The sequence below is a fragment of the Sapajus apella genome, unplaced genomic scaffold (genome assembly GCF_009761245.1).
Source record: "Sapajus apella isolate SASKATOON/1434 unplaced genomic scaffold, GSC_monkey_1.0 scaffold23, whole genome shotgun sequence".
NCBI classification, from domain to species: Eukaryota; Metazoa; Chordata; class Mammalia; order Primates; family Cebidae; genus Sapajus; species Sapajus apella.
This window is the reverse complement of record NW_022436963.1, coordinates 9,031,133-9,049,237: the sequence shown is the minus strand read 5'-3', so window position 1 is coordinate 9,049,237 and position 18,105 is coordinate 9,031,133. Positions and strand designations below refer to the sequence as shown.

Genomic DNA, 18,105 nt, shown 5'->3' with positions numbered 1-18,105 from the left:
GGTGGCACGTGCCTGTAATCCCAGCTAATTTTTTGTATTTTTAGTAGAGACGGGGTTTCACCATGTTGACCAGGATGGTCTCGATCTCTTGACCTTGTGATCCACCCGCCTCGGCCTCCCAAAGTGCTGCGATTACAGGCGTGAGCCACTGCGCCCGGCCTTTTTTTTTTTTTTTTTTGAGATGGAGTCTTACTCCATCACCCAGGCTTGAGGGCAGTGGTGTGATCCCAGCTCACTGCAACCTCTGCCTCCTGGGTTCGAGCGATTCTCCTGCCTTAGCCTCCTGAGTAACTGGGATTACAGGCACGTGCCACCATTCCAGGCTAATTTTTTATATTTTTAGTAAAGATGGGGTTTCACCATGTTAGCCAGGACGGTCTTGAGCTCCTGACCTCGTGATCTGCCCACCTCGGCCTCCCAAAGTGCTGGTATTACAGGCATGAGCCACGGTGCTCGCCCGTGAATTGTGTGTTGGCCTATTCAGGCTTCTCACAAAATACCATAAACTGCACAGCTTATAAAAAATATATGTTTATTTCTCATAGCTCTGGAGGCTGGGAAGTCCTGGCTGATGTGGGGTTTGGTGAGGGTACTCTTTCTGGTTCATAAATGGCACCTTCTATCAGTATCTTCACATGGTGGATAGCTAGCTCTCTGATCTGTTTTATAAGAGCACTAATCCCAGGCAGAGCCCTCATGACCTGATCACCTCCCAAAGGCTGTCTAATACACCTCCTAATACCACCATCACCTTGGGGTTTTTTTGTGGTTTTTTTTGGGGGGGAAGGTTGTTGTTACTAAAACAAGGTTTTAAATTTTGATGATGTCCAATTTATTTATGTTTCCTTTTGTTTGTTTGTGCTTTTGGTGGCATGTTTAAGAAACCTAATTCAAGGTCATAAAGATTTTTTACTATGTTTTCTTCTAAGAGTTGTATAGATTTAGCTCTTATATTTAGGCCTTTGATCCACTTTGAGTTGACTATTGTATATGCCGTGAATTAGAGCTGTTATTTTTTTAAATTTTATTTTGAGATAATTTTAAACTTAGCTAAGAGTTATAAAAGTAACTTACTCAACTTCACCTGGAGTTAAACTTTGTGCTTCAAAGAACATACAATTCATTGTTGCCACTACTGCTGCTGCTATTCTGACAGTTCTAGTTTCTCACAAGTTTCTATTCATAATCATGCTCAGCACCTTGTACCATCTCTATACCTCGCCTTTCCTTCCCAGTTGCTGTTAGGCTGTCTATTGCATTCATAATTCCTATAGCTCTCACCAGTAGTGGCTGAGCCCCTCCTTCCCAGCCTGTATTTTTGACTCATTCAAGGTTGAAAATTCTCTAGCAGCTTCTTTAATGTAGCCCACAATCCCCTACATAGTCTTCTCTCTCCTTGCTTCTTCAGGCTCACCTTGCCCCACTCCATCAGTGAGAAACAATGGACCATTGGTGTGGAAGGTACACCCTCATGTTATGGAAGCAGAAACTGAGACATAGACTGGCTAAGGATTTCCCACAAGGACACATCTAATTAGGATCAAAACATGGTTTTGACCATAGTACTGTACTTTCCATCCTTCCCCATTGCCTCTAAGAGTTTGAAGATGCAGAGCTGTATTCTTTTATTTTTGCCCAAAGTCAAGGTGAGTAAATGTGAACTTTAAAGAAAATTTGGGCTTTAAAGAAAAAATTGAAGTGAAGAAGAGATGACAGGAAGAAGCCGAAGATTTGGCTTAGGATGGTGGAATGAGAAGTAATAACAACAATGAAGAAGAAAGAAGGCAAAATGCTCATATTTTGTCTGTTGCCTTCTGTGAGGGCAAGTGGGACTATCTAGTTAACTGTGTTTCCTAGAAGCTATTAAGATGAAAGAATAGGATCTGTGCATATGGCAACCATACCAGTGCCTCCTATTTTCAAATATTTGTCTTGTCTTCCCACAAACCATCTGTATTGGTCTGCTATGGCTGCTATACCAAAATACCAGACTGGGTGTCTTGTTTTTGTTTTTGTCTCGAGACAGGGTATTGCTCTGTTGCCCAGGGTGGAGTGCGGCAGTGCCATCTGGGCTCACTGCAACCTCCACCTCCCCGGTTCAAGCGATACTCGTGTCTCAGCTTCCTGAGTAGCTGTGATTGCAGATCTGTGCTACCATGCCCAGCTAATTTTTGTATTTTTAGTAGAGATGGGATTTCGCCATGTTGGCCAGACTGGTCACTCTTGGCCTCGAGTAATCTACCTGCCTTAGTCTCCCAGAGTGCTGGGATTATAGGCATAAGCCATCTCACCTGGCCTGGATGTCTTAAATAACAGAAATCTGTTTCTCTTCGTTCTGGAGGCTGGTGGAAGTTTAAAATCAAGGTGCTGGGCAATTCTGTTCCTGGTGAGGATTCTCTTCCTGGCTTGCAGACGGCTATGTTCTTGCTATATCCTCACATGGTGGAGAGAAAGAGAGAGAGATCTCTCTTGGGTTTCCTCTTATAAGGGCACTCATGCCATCATGTGAGCTCTACACTCATGACCTAATTACCTCCCAAAGGCCTCATCTCTATAAATGATTGGAGGTTAGAGCTTTAACATGTGAATTTGTGGGGGACATACAATTCAGTCCATAGCACCATCTAACTGGACTAGATATCTCTGGATTTGAGCCCCAACTGTATTTCTTCTCCCCTGATTGCCTGAAGAAAAAAAAAAAACCTCATCTTAAACTATTTTCATTCTCTGTCTAGAACTCAACCACCATTTTGTGCCCTCTCTGAGGGGAAAGCCGTGTGTGAGGTGCTCTTTATGGGTCTTCAAGAATGTGTTTCTCAGAAAAAAATAGATGTTTATCAAGGCATTTATGTGCTGGGAGAACCTCCTATTGATTTCTGATAAGCTGTAGAGATCTGTGTTAAAATTTAAACATCAAGAATATACTCTATAAATTTGTATTTATCCTGGAAAAAGTATTAGGAGAAATTATCCTATAACTGCCAAAAGAACTTGGTATTTAGTCTAAGTGTATTATAACAGGAAGTCCTGTTTTTTTTTTTTTTTTTTTTTTTAATAAAAGGAGTCATTTCCTTTAGGAATGGCTAAATGAGATGTGTTAGACTGGTTTAATGAGATATTGTGATGAGTTAGTGATGTGATGAGTTAGTGATTTTGACAAAAATGGCTGAACAGTTCAGCATTTAGATGGTTGGTTATTTAAGATGATATAACAGCTTACAAAGAATAGGATATAATTAACCTCTACCAAGTGCTTCTATTTAGGAACTGAGAAGTGTTATATTAATCTCAGTTGGTAAGGGAAAGAGTCAATGCAATCTGATACAAAGCCAGGAAGAATGTTGAGATCTAGTGAATTAAGATATAGTAGTGCTTTGCACCATCAGAATAAAAAAGCATTCATGATTCTTTCTGTTAAAAGTGACAGGAAGGCTGGATGTTGTGCCCTGTAATCCCAACACTTTGGGAAGTGGAGGCAGGAGGATCATTTGAGGCCAGGAGTTTGAGACCATCCTGGGCAACATGGCAAGACTCAATCTCTACAGAAAGTTTAAAAATTAGCCAGGTGTGGTGGTGCATGCCTGTAGTCCAAGCTACTGAGAAGGCTAAGGTGGGAGGATCGCTTGAGTCCTGGAGGTCATGGCTGTGGTGAGCCGCAATTGTGCCACTGCACTCTAGCCTTGGTGACAGAGTGAGGCCCTGTCCCCCACCCCCCCAAAAAGACAAAAAAGCCCAAACTGACATAAGAAAGTTTATTGATTCATGTTATTGCAAAGTTCACAGGTAAGCCTGATTCAAGGCACAGCTGAATTTATAGTTGAGATAATGTAAGGACTTGGTTTCTCTCCATCTTTCTGCTGTCTTTCACTGTAGAGAATTGATTAAAATGATAGGACATAGGAATAGCAGGTGGAACTTATTAGAAGATACCATTAGAGCCTTACATATCAATGAGAAATAGTTTTTTGTTTGTTTGAAGCAAATTGTGTTGGGAATGTTGACAATTTTAAAAATAACAGCTTGAGGCTGGACATGGTGGCTCATGTCTGTAATCCCAGCACTTTGGGAGGCCAAGGTTGGTGGATCACTTCAGGTTAGGCATCCCAGACCGGCCTGGCCAACATGGTGAAACCCTGTCTCTACTAAAAATACAAAAATTAACTGGGTGTGGTGGCGCACACCTGTAATCCAGCTACTTGGGTGGCTGAGGCACAAGAATCACTTGAACCCAGGAGGCAGAGGTTGCATTGAGCTGAGATTACGCCATTGCACTCCAGCCTGGGTAACAGAGTGAGACTGTCTCAAAAAATAATAATAATAATAAATAAGTAAAAATAAAAAGTAGCAGTTTGAACTATAGCTCAGAATTAAAGAAAAGCATAAAATGTTAGAAGAAAATATGCAAAAACTTAATTCGTTGTTTTCCAAGTTTCAGTCATTTCTTGTCATATTTGTATGATTAATATTTTTCTTTAACTGGATTCTTGACATCCTTCTGCCTCCTTTTTTACTTAGCTACATCTTAAGCATTTGTATCTATGCTATATTGATTTTGAGTGTTACTTTTTTTTCTAGTACACATTAAAATAAGTACAGTACATATAACTACTAAAATTTTAAAAGGGCTGTGCGCCATACAATAGCTCCACTGGCATGTGTGCCATGCCTTAGGAAACAACGATTTAACTGTTAAAAGATGAGAGAAGGACTTTTTCTAAGACATCTTGGAATAGCAAGAGAAGGACTATTAATTTTTCCTTTTTTTTTTTTTTTTTTTTTCAGATATCTTAAAGAATTGTTTTAACCAGTGGACTTTTTCTTTTTTTAAGACAGAACCTTATTCTGTTGCCCGGGCTAGAGTGCAGTGGCAAAATTTTGGCTCACTGCAACCTCCGCCTCCCGGGTTCAAGCGATTCTTGTGCCCCAGCCTCCCGAGTAGCTGGGATTACAAGTGTCCACCACCACGCCCGGCTAAGTTTTTTGTATTTTTACTAGAGACATGGTTTCACAATGTTGGCCAGGCTAGTCCAACTCCTGGCCCCAAGTGATCACCCACCTTGGCCTCCCAGAGTGCTAGGATTATAGGCGTGAGCCAGGGTGCCTGGCCAAGAAGGACTTTTTGTTTTGTTTTGTTTTTGAGAGAGGGTCTCACTCTGTCGCTCAGGCTGGAGTGCAGTGGCATGATCTTGGTTCACTGCAGTCTCTACCTCCTGGGATCAAGCAATCCTCCACCTACCCTCCCCAGTAGCTGGGACCACAGGTGTGTGCCACCATGTTACAAAATGGTGTGCCCCATGTTACAAAATACACAACATGGTGTATATTTTGTAACATGGGGTTTCACCATAATACCCAGGCTGGTCTTGAACTTCTGAACTCAAGGGATCCTCCCACCTCAAACTCTCAAAGTGCGGGGATTACAGGCATGAGCCACTGTGCCTGGCCAAGAGGCCTTTCTAAGAGTAAGAGCAGGAAGAGAAATTACAAAGTGAAAAATGTAGATTTAACTACATATGGATTTAAAGTTTCTTTTCATTAAAAAAAATGTAGGCAGGGTGCACGGTGGTCCACACTTGTAATCGTAGCACTTTGGGAGGCCGAGGCGGGCAGATCACGAGGTCAGGAATTTGAGAGCAGACTGTCCAATATGCGGAAACCCTGTCTCTGCTAAAAAATACAAAAACTAGTTGGGCGTGGTGGCACACGCCTGTAGTCCCAGCTACTCAGGAGACGGAGACAGGAGAATCGCTTGAACCAAGGAGGCGGAGGGTACAGTGAACCGAGATCACGCCACTGTACTCCAGCCTGGGCGACAGAGTAGACTCTGACTCAAAAAAAAAAAAAAAAAAAAATTAAACTGCGAACTACTGGGAATTTGAAAAGTTTGCAGAGTTCTGAGTCCTTTGTCTGGTACACAGGGAAGACTAAATAGTGTATGTAAGTATGTGCTGGAGGGGGCTGACTCTCCTGTCAGCCATTAGTACCACCAGGTGGCCTTTAAGGCACCTCTGCTATTTTGAAAATCACTGGTCTTTGATAATTGGTGGCATGAGAGGCATTACTGCCAATGCACACAAGATGCCTTCCGTAACTCATGCATAGTGCCAGTTGACTTGTCAAGTATTGAGTGAATACTTTTTGTCACTTCGATAAATGTAATGTTCATCCCCTAAGGAGGTCAGGTTGGTTATAACATAGAGCCTGGTTGCCTTGTAGAGTGTGTGCCCTTGGGTGTGGTGTTTACTAGTGTTTGTTCTGATGGTAATTGATCTGGCCTAGCCCTGCTTCTTTGCAGGGGCTGTGGGGCGGGAGTTTCTTCAGAAGGTGGCTGTGGTCATTGTAGACACTAAAATAACCTGTTTAAGAAAATGCGTAATGATTCTTTAAAGGGACCAAAGAGAATTAGAATAGGTTTTATTGTGGAGATGGTCCTTGAGGTTTCTTAAACTGCAAATAATTATTTTTCCTTTTCATTTTCAGTAACTAAATAGGGTATGTATTACTTGTTGGAGTCAGTTGAAAATTATTGTTTCTTGAAGTAGATGCCAGCTGAAAGATTAAGTTCTCTTTATATTATAGGCTCCCGAAGAAAAGACTTGGTAAGCTTTGAGTTATTAGTAATTCAGTTGGTAAATGATTCTTGGTAACTTATGAGTTTACCAATCTTTCGGAGATAATTTTAAACCAAAAACTTTTTTTACTTAATGTAAATATTACTCAATACTCCCAGCTTTCCCCCTAGTTTTATTATTTAAGTTTATAAACTGTTTCTTTTTGGTTTTTTTTTTTGTCTTTTTAACTTTTATTTTAGATTTCGGGGTACATGTGAAAGTTTGTTACATAGGTAAACTCATGTCATAGGAGTTTGTTGTGCAGATTATTTCATCACCCAGGTGTTAACCCCAGTACCCAGCAGTTATCTTTTCTACTCTTCTCCCTCCTCCCACCCTCCACCATCAAGTGGACCCCAGTGTCTGTTGTTTCCTCCTTTGTGTTCATAAGGTCTCATCATTTAGCTCCTCCCACTTATAAAAGGCCCACCGCGCCTGGCCAGAACTATTTATTTTTTTAAAAAATACTCTTGGCTGGGCATCATGGTAGCTTAGGCCTATAATCCCAGCCACTTGGAAAGCTGAGGCGGGTGGATCACCTGAGGTCAAGAGTTCGAGACCAGCCTGACCAAAATGGTGAAACCCTGTCTCTACTAAAAATACAAAGTTAGCTGAGCGTGGTGGTGCCTGCCTTGAATCCCAGCTACTCAGGAGGCTGAGGCAGGAGAATCTCTTGAACCTGGGAGGTGGAGGTTGCAGTGAGCTGAGATGGTGCCATTGCACTCCAGCCTGGGCAACAGGAGTGAAACTCCTTCTCAAACAAACAAAACGAAAAGTATTCTTAATTATTATGGATGTATAATAGTTGCACTCATATATGGGGTACATGTGATATTTTGATGCAGACATGCAACGTATAATGATCAAATCAGGGTTATTGGGACATCTATCACCTCAAGCATCTATCATTTCTTTGTGTTAGGAACTTTGCAGTTCTACTTTTCAGTGATTTTGAAATACACAATAAATTATCGTTAACTATAGTTGTCCTATTGTGCTACCAAACACTAGATCTTATTCCTTCTATCTAACTATTTTTGTACCCCTCCATTCTTTCTTTATTCTACCCTCCCAAACTCTTACTAACCTTCCCAGCCTCTGGTAACTCACCATCATTATTCTTTCTATCTCTACGAGTTCCTCTTTTTAGCCCTCACATATGAGTGAGAACATGTGATATTTGTCTTTCTGTGCCTGGCTTATTTCACTTAACATAATGTTCTCCAGTTCTACCCATGCTGTTGCAAATGACAGGGTTTCTTTTTTTTCTTTTTTTTTTTTTTTTATATTTTTGAGACAGACTGTCACTCTGTCGCCCAGGCTGGAGTACACTGATACAATCTTGGCTCACTGTAACCTCCGCCTCCTGAGTTCCAGTGATTCTCACGTCTCAGGCTCCCAAATAGCTAGGATTACAGGCATGAGCCACCACACCCAGCTAATTTTTGTATTTTTATTAGAGATGGGATTTCACCATGTTGAGCAGGCTGGTATTGAACTCTGCCCGTCTCAGCCTCCCAAAGTGCTGGGATTACAGGTGTGAGCTACCATGCTGGCCTGGATTTGATTTTTTTCTTTTCTTTTTTTTTTTTTTGAGACAGAGTCTCACTTTGTTGCCCAGGCTGGATTGCAGTGGCACGATTTTAGCTCACTGCAACCTCTACCTCCTAGGTTCAAGCAGTTCTCCTGCCTCAGCCTCCTAAGTAGCTGGGATTACAGGCGCATGTCCCCATGCCCAGCTAATTTTTATACTTTTAGTAGAGATGGGATTTCACTATGTTGGTCAGGCTGGTCTTGAACTCCTGACCTCGTGATTTACCCGCCTTGGTCTCCCAAAGTGCTGGGATTACAGGCATGAGCCACCGAGCCCGGCCTGGATTTCATTTTTTTAATGGCTGAATAATAGCCCATTATTTATATTTACTGCATTTTCTTTATCCATGCATCTATGAACTCTTTCTGAAAGTGATTTGACCATATCCAACTACTATTTAGATTAATGTTTATTATATATGTATATATATATATACATACACACACTCTTTTTTTGAGACAGAGTCTTATCTGTCACCCCAACTGGAGTGCAGTGGCGCAGTCTTGGCTTACTACAACCTCCATCTCCTGGGTTCAAGTGATCCTCCCACCTCAGCCTCCTAAGTAGCTGAGACTACAGGCATGGGCTACCATGCCTGGCTAATTTTTGTATTTTTAGTAGAGACAGGGTTTCACCATGGTGGCTAGTCTGGTCTTGAACACCTGACCTCAAGTGATCCGCCTGCCTCGGCCTCCCACAGTGCTGAGATTACAAGTGCAAGCCACTGCACCCGGCCTATAATATGTTTATAACTAATGTTTATTATAATATGTTTAATAAAATTTAACTCTTTTCTTCCAGGTAATTTATCCTCAGCATTCCAAACTTACTGACAAAGAAGTAAGTAAAAGTACTGCTCTGTATAGTTTACTGTTATATTTCTGTTTGTTTTCATTGGTTATGTGTGTGTCAGCATACATAGCTTTTGTTTTCTTTTTCAGAAAACCAATATTTGCTATTTGTCTTTTCCAGATTCAAATTCAGGTAACTATTTTTCACAGTGTTTCTGTTTAATTTTATACTAAGAATACTAGTAATACTGTTAAAGTGTTGATTAAAATAGCATATTAGAATGCAAAGGCAGATTCAGCCAAATAGATCAATGATTTTGATTCCTATTTTAATGATACCTAGTCGTGTCATTGTTGATTGTAGTTGCTTCAACTCTTAAAATAACTGTTATGGTGTGATGAGGTAAACCATCAAGAAACAATAAACTCTTGAAATAGTGAAGAGGTTGCAAATCTGTGACACTGATATATTTGGGATTCATGGAGTATGTATTAAATAGTTTATAGAGTATATAGTTTACTTTCAGTTTAGAATCTGGGAGCTTACCAGGAACTCTGTAAAAGCAGTGCATTTTTAAAAAGCCAGGATAAGTTTGGTTAGGAAGCAAGGCCATAAGTTATTTGCAATAGTTTATATGGGTTAATATATATAAAGCCTTGGCATAGTGCTTGGTATATAGAAAAAAACATATAAGGGCCTGCTTATTGTTGACCTTGGTTTTGCTGGTCTCTTTCAAGCTGTTTGTTTTGTGTGTCCTAATCATTGACATCCTTCAGGTTACCTCTTGTGTTTCACTTTTAAACTAGCTTTTTTTTGGCTTACAGTGACCAAAACATTCAGCTTCTCAGCCCACACACAGTTATAAAGCAGAGACAATCTAGCTTTCTTTCCTTTTGTGGTTACTTCTAATATTCTGTTCATTCATTCATTTAATCTGATTTGAGAGATTTGACATTTAATTTTTTTTTTTTAAGCATTTTCTCCTTTCTGTATAAATGCTGCCAGAATTTTTTTTCTGTACATTTGTAACTCAGCTTTGGTGAACTATATGAAAGAAAAGTGATATCTTGGTAAATTAGATATTGCCTTTTAGAGATCCCACTAAGGCATTTTTTCTGACCTGGAATTATTTTATTGCTTTTGTCCATTAATGAAATAGTGATGCAGAGGTCTTGTAGGAATGTATCCTCTTCATTTCAGTTAACATTTTTCTTATAAAATCTGCACATACGCTTTTTTTTTTTTCTTTTTTCTTTTTAAGACAGTATTTTGCTCTTGTTGCCCAGGCTGGAGGGCAATGGTGCAATCTCGGCTCACCGCAACCTCCTCCTTCAGGGTTCAAATGATTATTCTGCCTCAGCCTCCTGAGTAGATGGGATTACAGGCATGCACCACCATGCTTGGCTAATTTTATATTTTTAGTAGAAATGGGGTTTCTCCATGTTGATCAGGCTGGTCTCGAACTCCCAACATCAGGAGATCCTCCCTTCTCGGCCTCCCAAAGTGCTGGGATTACAGGTGTGAACCACTGCGGCTGGCCTTACACTGTGATGGGTTAGATTTCCAGGACTCAGAGTAAGCTGAGTTGTATAGTTGGCAGGATGGACTGACTTTCTGCATGGAATCCCAGTGAGTTACACTGGATGTTCCTTTCTTTCAGATCATAGCTGGTTGTCATGGCTCCTCTCTCTTTTTCCCTTCTCTACATGAGCATGAAGGGGATCAGAATATGCTATCCCCAAATATATCACTTATGCTTAAGGATTATTTTGAGCTGAAGGCAACTGAGAAACAGCAGATGCAAAAAGAGCTCTTTACCCTCCCCCCATATGCCTAAAAGCAGGGCATACATTTCCTTTTGTGAAGGTCACCCCTCCCCTTTCCCATTCCAGAAAGAAAAGAAAGATTTTGAATCACCAGAGAAAACTTATCACTGGAGATGCTACCAGCTTGATTCTGCATAAATAAGCCTTGCTAAAATAACCCTTATCTTTCATTAGTTTCACCCATGTGTTTACCTTCCCACAATTTACCGCCTTTAGAAGTCCAAGTCTTTTTTCCTTTGTGTAGTCACTGTATTTTAGTTTCCTTTGTTAAAATGGTTTCTAAGCTCCCAAGTTTAACCACCTCTTTGGGTTTTTATGTTTTTCTCTGAGGCCTTTGTATGCATTCAAATTAAATCTTTTCTTGTTAATCTGTTGTCTGTTTGTTTCACAGGCCCCAGTTACTGAACCTAAGATGGTAGACGAAAAGTCCCCTATACTTACCCATTAAGGCTAAGAAGTTAATTCTGTAGTGTTTAAATAGTCTATATCTAGTTTTATGGTCTCTGTCTGTGTCGTTTTCTTTTTGGAAGTTAAATTCAAATGGAAATCTTTGTAAATCAAAAAAATTTTAAAGTATTTTTGGCTTGTGAATGACTATGGAGTCTTACTCTGTCCAGTCACCCAGGTTGGAGTGCAGTGGCATGATCTCAGCTCACTGCAACCTCCACCTCCCAGTTCAAGTGATTCTCCCGCCTCAGCCTCCCAGGTAGCTGGGACCACAGGTGCCCGTTACCATGCCCAGCTAATTTTTTTTTTCTTTTGAGATAGAGGCTCGCTCTGTCACCCAGGCTGTAGTGCAGTGGCATGATCTAGGCTCACTGCAACCTCCGCCTCCTGGGTTCAAGTGATTCTCCTGCCTCAGCCTTCCGAGTAGCTGGGACTGCAGGCGTGTGCCACCATGCCTGGCTAATTAAGGCCAATTTTTGTATGTTTGGTAGAGATGGGGTTTTACCATGTTGGCCAAGTTGGTCACAAACTCCCAACCTCAAGTGATCCACCTACCTCTGCCTCCCAAAGTGATGGGATTATAGGCGTGAACCACCATGCTCAGCCAATTTTTTTTCTCATAGATATTTTTAAATGCTTTTTTTATGTGCCACACATTAAATGAAGTGTGGTTCATATGACTTGAAGTATGGTTGGTACTTAAAGTAAAATTACAAAAGACCTGAAAGCAGGCCCCTTGCTGTCTTAACAGATCATCATTAATCTAGGTAGCAAGAGACTATGTTTTGTAAATATTTGAAGTTACTATTCTCGGTTGTGGTTATCCAAACAGTTTGTTTCTGTTATGTGTTTATTAAATGAAGGTTGGAGGCCCGGTTCGGTGGCTCACACCTGTAACCTTGGCACTTTTGGAGGCTGAGGCAGATGGTAACTTGAGGTCATGAGTTCGAGACTGGCCTGGTCAACATGGTGAAACCCTGTCTCTACTAAAAATACAAAATTAGCCGAGCATGGTGGTGTGTGCCTGTAGTCCCAGCTACTCAGGAGACTGAGACAGGAGAATCGTTTGAACCAGGGATGCGAAGGTTGCAGTGCGCCGAGATTGTGCCTCTGCACTCCAGCCTGGGTGACAGAGCAAGACTCCTTCTCAAGAAAATAAAGGAAGTTGGGATTACTGTACCAACTTGGAAATGGATTTAATTTTTCCCAGGATAGCTTTTATTAGTATAGAAGGAAATCCAGACACAGTAAAGCAGTCTTTAGGAAAGAGACATAAATCAAGCCTTATATACACTTAAAATAGCATTTTAAACTGCATGAAAAAATGACACAGATAAAAATGCTTTTGAGGCCAAGCGTGCTGGCTTACACCTGTAATTTCAGTACTTTTGGAGGCCGAGGCAGGTGGATCATGAGGTCAGGATTTCAAGACCAGCCTGGCCAAGATGGTGAAACCCTGTCTCTACTAAAGCTACAAAAATTAACTGGTGTGGTGGCAGGTGCCTGTAATCCCAGCTACTCAGGAGGCCGAGGCAGGAGAATTGCTTCAACCCAGGTGAAAGAGACTACAGTGAGCCGAGATCATGCTACTGTATTCTGGCTGGACAACAGAATGAGACTCCATCTCAAAAAAAAAAAAAAAAAAAATCCTTTTGAGCTTGGAATGGTTTGCCCTCCCCAACCATTTCTAAGGTGGGAGGCCCCCACCTTAGAAAAAGCTTTGTTTGGTTGTTTTTTTAGTTTTAATTTTTTTGTTCCATTTGAATGGCTTTTATCTTTAGGAGCCTCAGTTTAATGTGTCTATTGTTTTTCTCCTTATCATTTACCATTAATATCATCTGGATGTAGGTGTTGCTGAGGCTTAAGCTGTGATGAGTGCCCAAGGACAGTAGTCAGTATATTTTAAACATGTCCAGAGAGAAAAACTCAGCATTAGTAGAGAGAGTTTGAAGCAATAATGAATCTGAGGGAAAGATTAATCCTACTTGTTATGGATGGACTTGACATGCAGACAATATTTGTCTCAACACATTTCTTCTCTGTAGACAGCAGGGACATTATCATGTGCTTTATACTTCCCAGTAGCTAAAGCAGCACTTCTCATACCATGTTGAAGGACCAGTTGGGGTTTTTAATATTTCTAGTCTGTTTGGACCCATATTTTCGTAAAACAATTTAATTGAATTATTAGAAAAATAAAATAAAAGGAAAAAACAAAGAAATATAAAATAAAAGTCTAATTTTTTTTTTTTTTTTGAGACAGGGTCTTGCTGTGTTGCCTAGGCTGGAATGCAGTGCTGTGATCTTGGCTCACTGCAGCCTCTGCCTCCTGGGTTCAAGCAATTCTTTGGCCTCAGCCTCCTGAATAGCTGGGATTTCAGGCGCCTGCCACCACACCTGACTAATTTTTGTATTTTTAGTAGAGATGGCCATGTTTAGTAGAGAGGGTTCACCATGTTGGCCAGGCTGGTCTCAAACTCCTGACCTCAAGTGATCCACCCACCTTGGCCTCCCAAAGTGCTGGGATTACAGGTGTGAGCCACTGTGCCTGGCCTAAAAGTCCAAATTTATTACTGCAATATCAAGTTGCTGTGAAAGTTTCTAAATATATATTCTCAACTTGCATATTTATTTGGTTATGGAACAGTAACAAGAGTTTATGGACTGGTATCAGTCTATGGAATAAACTGTGAAAAACTGTGGTCTAAACTACTGTTTCTCAGCAATCCGGCTTAACCACCCTAATCACAGAGAGGGACTATATAAGCTGAGGGGGGAAGGGAGGGGGCTGGCTCTTGAAGCTTCATGTTTTGTCTTAGTCTTATATATTTTGATCCACTCTGTAGCTGTGTTTGTACAAATATAGAAATACCATTCTAAAGCCTGGTATGGTGGCTCTTGCCTATAATACCAGCACTTTGGGAGGCTGAGGTGGGAGAATCACTTGAGCCCAGGAGTTCAAGACCAGCCTGGGCAACATGGCAAAATCCGGTATCTACTAAAAATATAAAAAATTAGCTTGGTGTGGTGGCATGCACCTGTAATCCTAGCTACTCGGGAGGCTAGGGCAGGAGAATCTCTTGAACCCAGGAGGTGGAGATTGCAGTGAGCTTAGATCCCGCCACTGTACTCTAGCCTGGGCAACAGAGGTAGACTCTGTCTCAAAAAACAAAAAATATTCAACTTTGCATTATAGTTCCCTGTTCTCAGACAGTTCGAGGCCACAGAGCTTTGGGTATACTTACTGTTTTTCATATTTAATTGAAGTCAGGCTCTGATATATTCCACAAATAAAATCATTTGTAATCATTTCTAAAAAAAAAATCACATAAGTTAACTTTTATAACTGTTTATAAAAGTCAGTTGTCATAAAAAAATTTTTTTATCTTTAAGTGAATCGTCAGCTATGGTGCTCACAGCATAACTTGTATATCTTTTTGCATCATGTAGATCTTTATTTTTCTTAGTGAGCATATTGGGTAAGATGCTTGGAATTCAGTACAGTCATAGGTCAAGTTGTGGAATTTTATTTTAGAATCTTCAAATGTTGTTGCTGGACGTGACTTTAGAGATTATCTTATAAACTCCTTGGTTTTGTTGACAAGGAAATTGAGGTGAATCTTTCCTCCAAATGTAACCACTATCCTTTCTTATAATAATACTTTTCTTTATATTTTTATCATTCAGCCATGCATCCCTAAGAACTACTTTGAAAACATTTTATAAAAGTGGATTTGAACAATATGTGTTCTTTTGTGTTTGGTGTCTTTTGCTCGTTATTATGTTTGCGAGTCAACATTATATGCAGCCATATTCCAAAAACTTTTAATTACATGAGGGATATGGTATAGGAAAAATAGTAAAGAGACTTAGGAGTTAAGATGCATGTTTTACTTCTGACTCTGCCTCTAACCATCAAGGATGGCTTTGAGCAAATCACTTGAACTTTTAGGATTTCCATTTTTCCCTCCAAAACATGACAGAATAGGTTAAAATGGTTAATAGGATTTTTTTCAGCTCTAAAATGGATGAAATTAGATAAATGTTATACTAAGCTATCCTTAATTTCTTTCATTTTTGTTTTCATTAGGTTGTCTTGGAGATACCCAGTTTTGTTTTAGATTCCGACAGTCTTCTGGGAGGAGGGTGTCACTGCATTGTCTCCTGGATCAATTTGACAAAGATTTACCAGTTTACTTAAAGGTTGGAAAACTAGTCATAGAAAAATGTCCATGTGAGAGGAAACTTTAGAACTCATTTATTCAGTTACCTCTGATACCATTCAGAAATATTTTGCTTTTGTTTTGCTACTATATTATGTAACTGAATTTCCTAAGTGAGTCTTATTCATAAGGATTCAGCATGTGAATGAAAGAGACTTTATACAGTTACTATGCTTGAAATATAATGTCATTGTGATTTATTAAAATGGTGGTGGGCACCTGTAATCCCAGCTACTTGGGAGGCTGAGGCAGGAGAATTACTTGTACCTGATAGGCGGAGGTTGCAGTGAGCGGAGATCACGATGCCACTGCTCTCCATCCTGGGCGACAGAGCGAGACTCTGTCTCAAAAAGAAGAAAAGGATTAGAATGTTAAGGTAATTTTCTTTCATTTGTTAATAAATTCTTGAATTAGATGTGGGAGTGGAGTTGTACTATACAGTAAATATCATCTAGAGTTGAGGGTAGCCATTCTTGATGATAACATATAGTTGTCTCTTTTTGATTTTTGAATGGGTTTTGTTTTATAGTTATTATTTATTTAAAACATTTTAATAATTCAGATAATCTTAGAGTCTAAATTTTTCTTCTTGATACTGCATGTTTACATCTTTAACTACATGAGGAGCATTTTCATTTGGATGCCATATCAGCATATTCAGTGTGACTTTGACATAATTTGCCTGATAACAGTTTCTAGTTTACTTCCCTGGGTTCCACTAATTTGCCTGATAACAGTTTTTACAGTTTACTTCTCTGGTTCCTTTAATAGTAGAGATACTACCTGTGAAATGTTTCTTAGAGCCATCTCCTCCTTGCTATCACTACTAATTTATTCTTCCAACCAATAATAATAATAGCTGTTATTTGTTAGGGCTTTTTGTGTTCTAGATACTATATTAATAAGCATATATCATCTAGTTAATCCTCCCTACAGTGCTCCAAGAGAGTTCCTTTTGCAGAGGAGGGAATTGAGGGCTATTGAGGATAAAAAATTTACCTAAGGACATCCATCTCTTGTTTTATTCCAGCACAATGTGTCTTACATAGTATTGCCAGCTAAAGTGTACATATATATTATAAAAATAAAATCTAAAATGACTATGAATTATTTAATTAGTAAAGGGGTAGTACTACTTCCTTGTCCTCACTATTTGGACCTTCCAAAATAAGACCTTTATTCTGTCGAAATTTCACCCTCATCTCCTTTCTACGTGTGCCATGTATGTGCCATATTTTAGTCAAACTGAACTATGTATTTTTTCCTGAGAGAACATGTATTTTTCTGTCCTTTTGTGTTTTTACTGAAACTCCTAGCCCTTTCAACTTGGAATGCCTTTGTCTTTAAGTTATATCCATCCTTCAATGCCCAATTCAGAAACAGCTGCCTCCCTATAATCTTTATTCTTTCCCCTTGGCTTTCCTGTTACACTGTGTGCTTTTTCATGGTACCCACCCTTTTATTACAATAATACTCATTTTTGTACTTTTCTTATTCCTCCTAAATCATGATATCCTTGAGGAAGAACTGTGTCTTATGCATCTTTTTATCATCTCTAACACAATACCCTGTTCAAAGTAGGTTGTCAATCAATATATATTTGCTTAAGGAGTAATAATCAAATAAGGAACTGAGCCAAAGTTTATTCTATTAAGATGCAAATGCTTCTTAAATTTTTGGAATGCAATTTTCTTTCAGATTGTATGTTGATAAACATTGTGGTGCTTCAATATTATTGGGTTAACATATAACTGACTATAGAAGATCCAGATTGTCATTTAACTCCTTTTATTTTCTCTCTTGAAATTGTATGTTAGGGTACCTCATTTTGTTTAAAGATTGATTCCTTATCCTTGACAATCTCAAAATTGTAGGTAGAATTTTTTAGAAACTAAATATAACATTGGGGAAAACAGAATTTGACTGTTCTTTAACTTTCACCTAGTACAGATACAAATAAAGAATGTAAGCTGAGTAAGTTATAGGGGGAAAATCTGACTTTAGTACTTTGTGATTAGTACTTTGCCATCTTTGGGCAAGTTAGGAGGGTTTTTCTGTTTTAATTTTAAGTTTTTACACACATCATATGGACCATGTCTAGAGTTGGAAGATTCTGATCTGGACGTTGCTGTCATGATTATTGTTTGTTGGTGGAAAAGCATAACTAGCTCTTTGTGTATATCTCATGTCTTGATTTGGGTTTATAAAGGAACCTGATGTTAATATTAAAAGATACAGATATGGATATAGATACAGATAACACATACATAATGTACTCCCACACACATTTACTTGTCACTTTCTTCATAGAAGGATCCTGCCTATTTTTATGGATATGTGTATTTCCGACAAGTTCGAGATAAAACTCTAAAAAGAGGCTACTTTCAGAAGGTAATTGTCATATACACTACTAAAAAAGTATTTTTTTATTTTGTGATTAGAAAAATAAAAACTGTTAGATTTAAGAGTCTTTAAAGTCAGATTTAAGAGTCTTTAAAGTCTTTGGTATTTTATCTTTAAACATACTTGGGTTTATATATATGAGTGTGTATATAATGTGTGTATATATGTATATATATTGTGTGTGTGTGTGTGTATATATATATATATAT

At 39.3% G+C, this 18,105-nt stretch overlaps 1 protein-coding gene across 8 annotated transcripts in view; it reads left to right on the top strand.

Moving 5' to 3' along the window:
- The window catches only part of DENND6A (DENN domain containing 6A), a 135,833-nt gene that overhangs the window by 78,692 nt on the left and 39,036 nt on the right, over positions 1-18,105 (top strand). For 6 of the 8 annotated variants that reach the window (XM_032289574.1, XM_032289582.1, XM_032289580.1 and 3 more), the window contains 4 exons: positions 9,007-9,045; positions 9,147-9,189; positions 15,361-15,473; positions 17,804-17,884. In XM_032289574.1, coding sequence (XP_032145465.1) covers positions 9,007-9,045; positions 9,147-9,189; positions 15,361-15,473; positions 17,804-17,884 — 276 coding nt within the window. The remainder of the gene's footprint in view (positions 1-9,006; positions 9,046-9,146; positions 9,190-15,360; positions 15,474-17,803; positions 17,885-18,105) is intronic. The other 2 variants (XM_032289575.1, XM_032289577.1) reach the window with 2 other exon arrangements.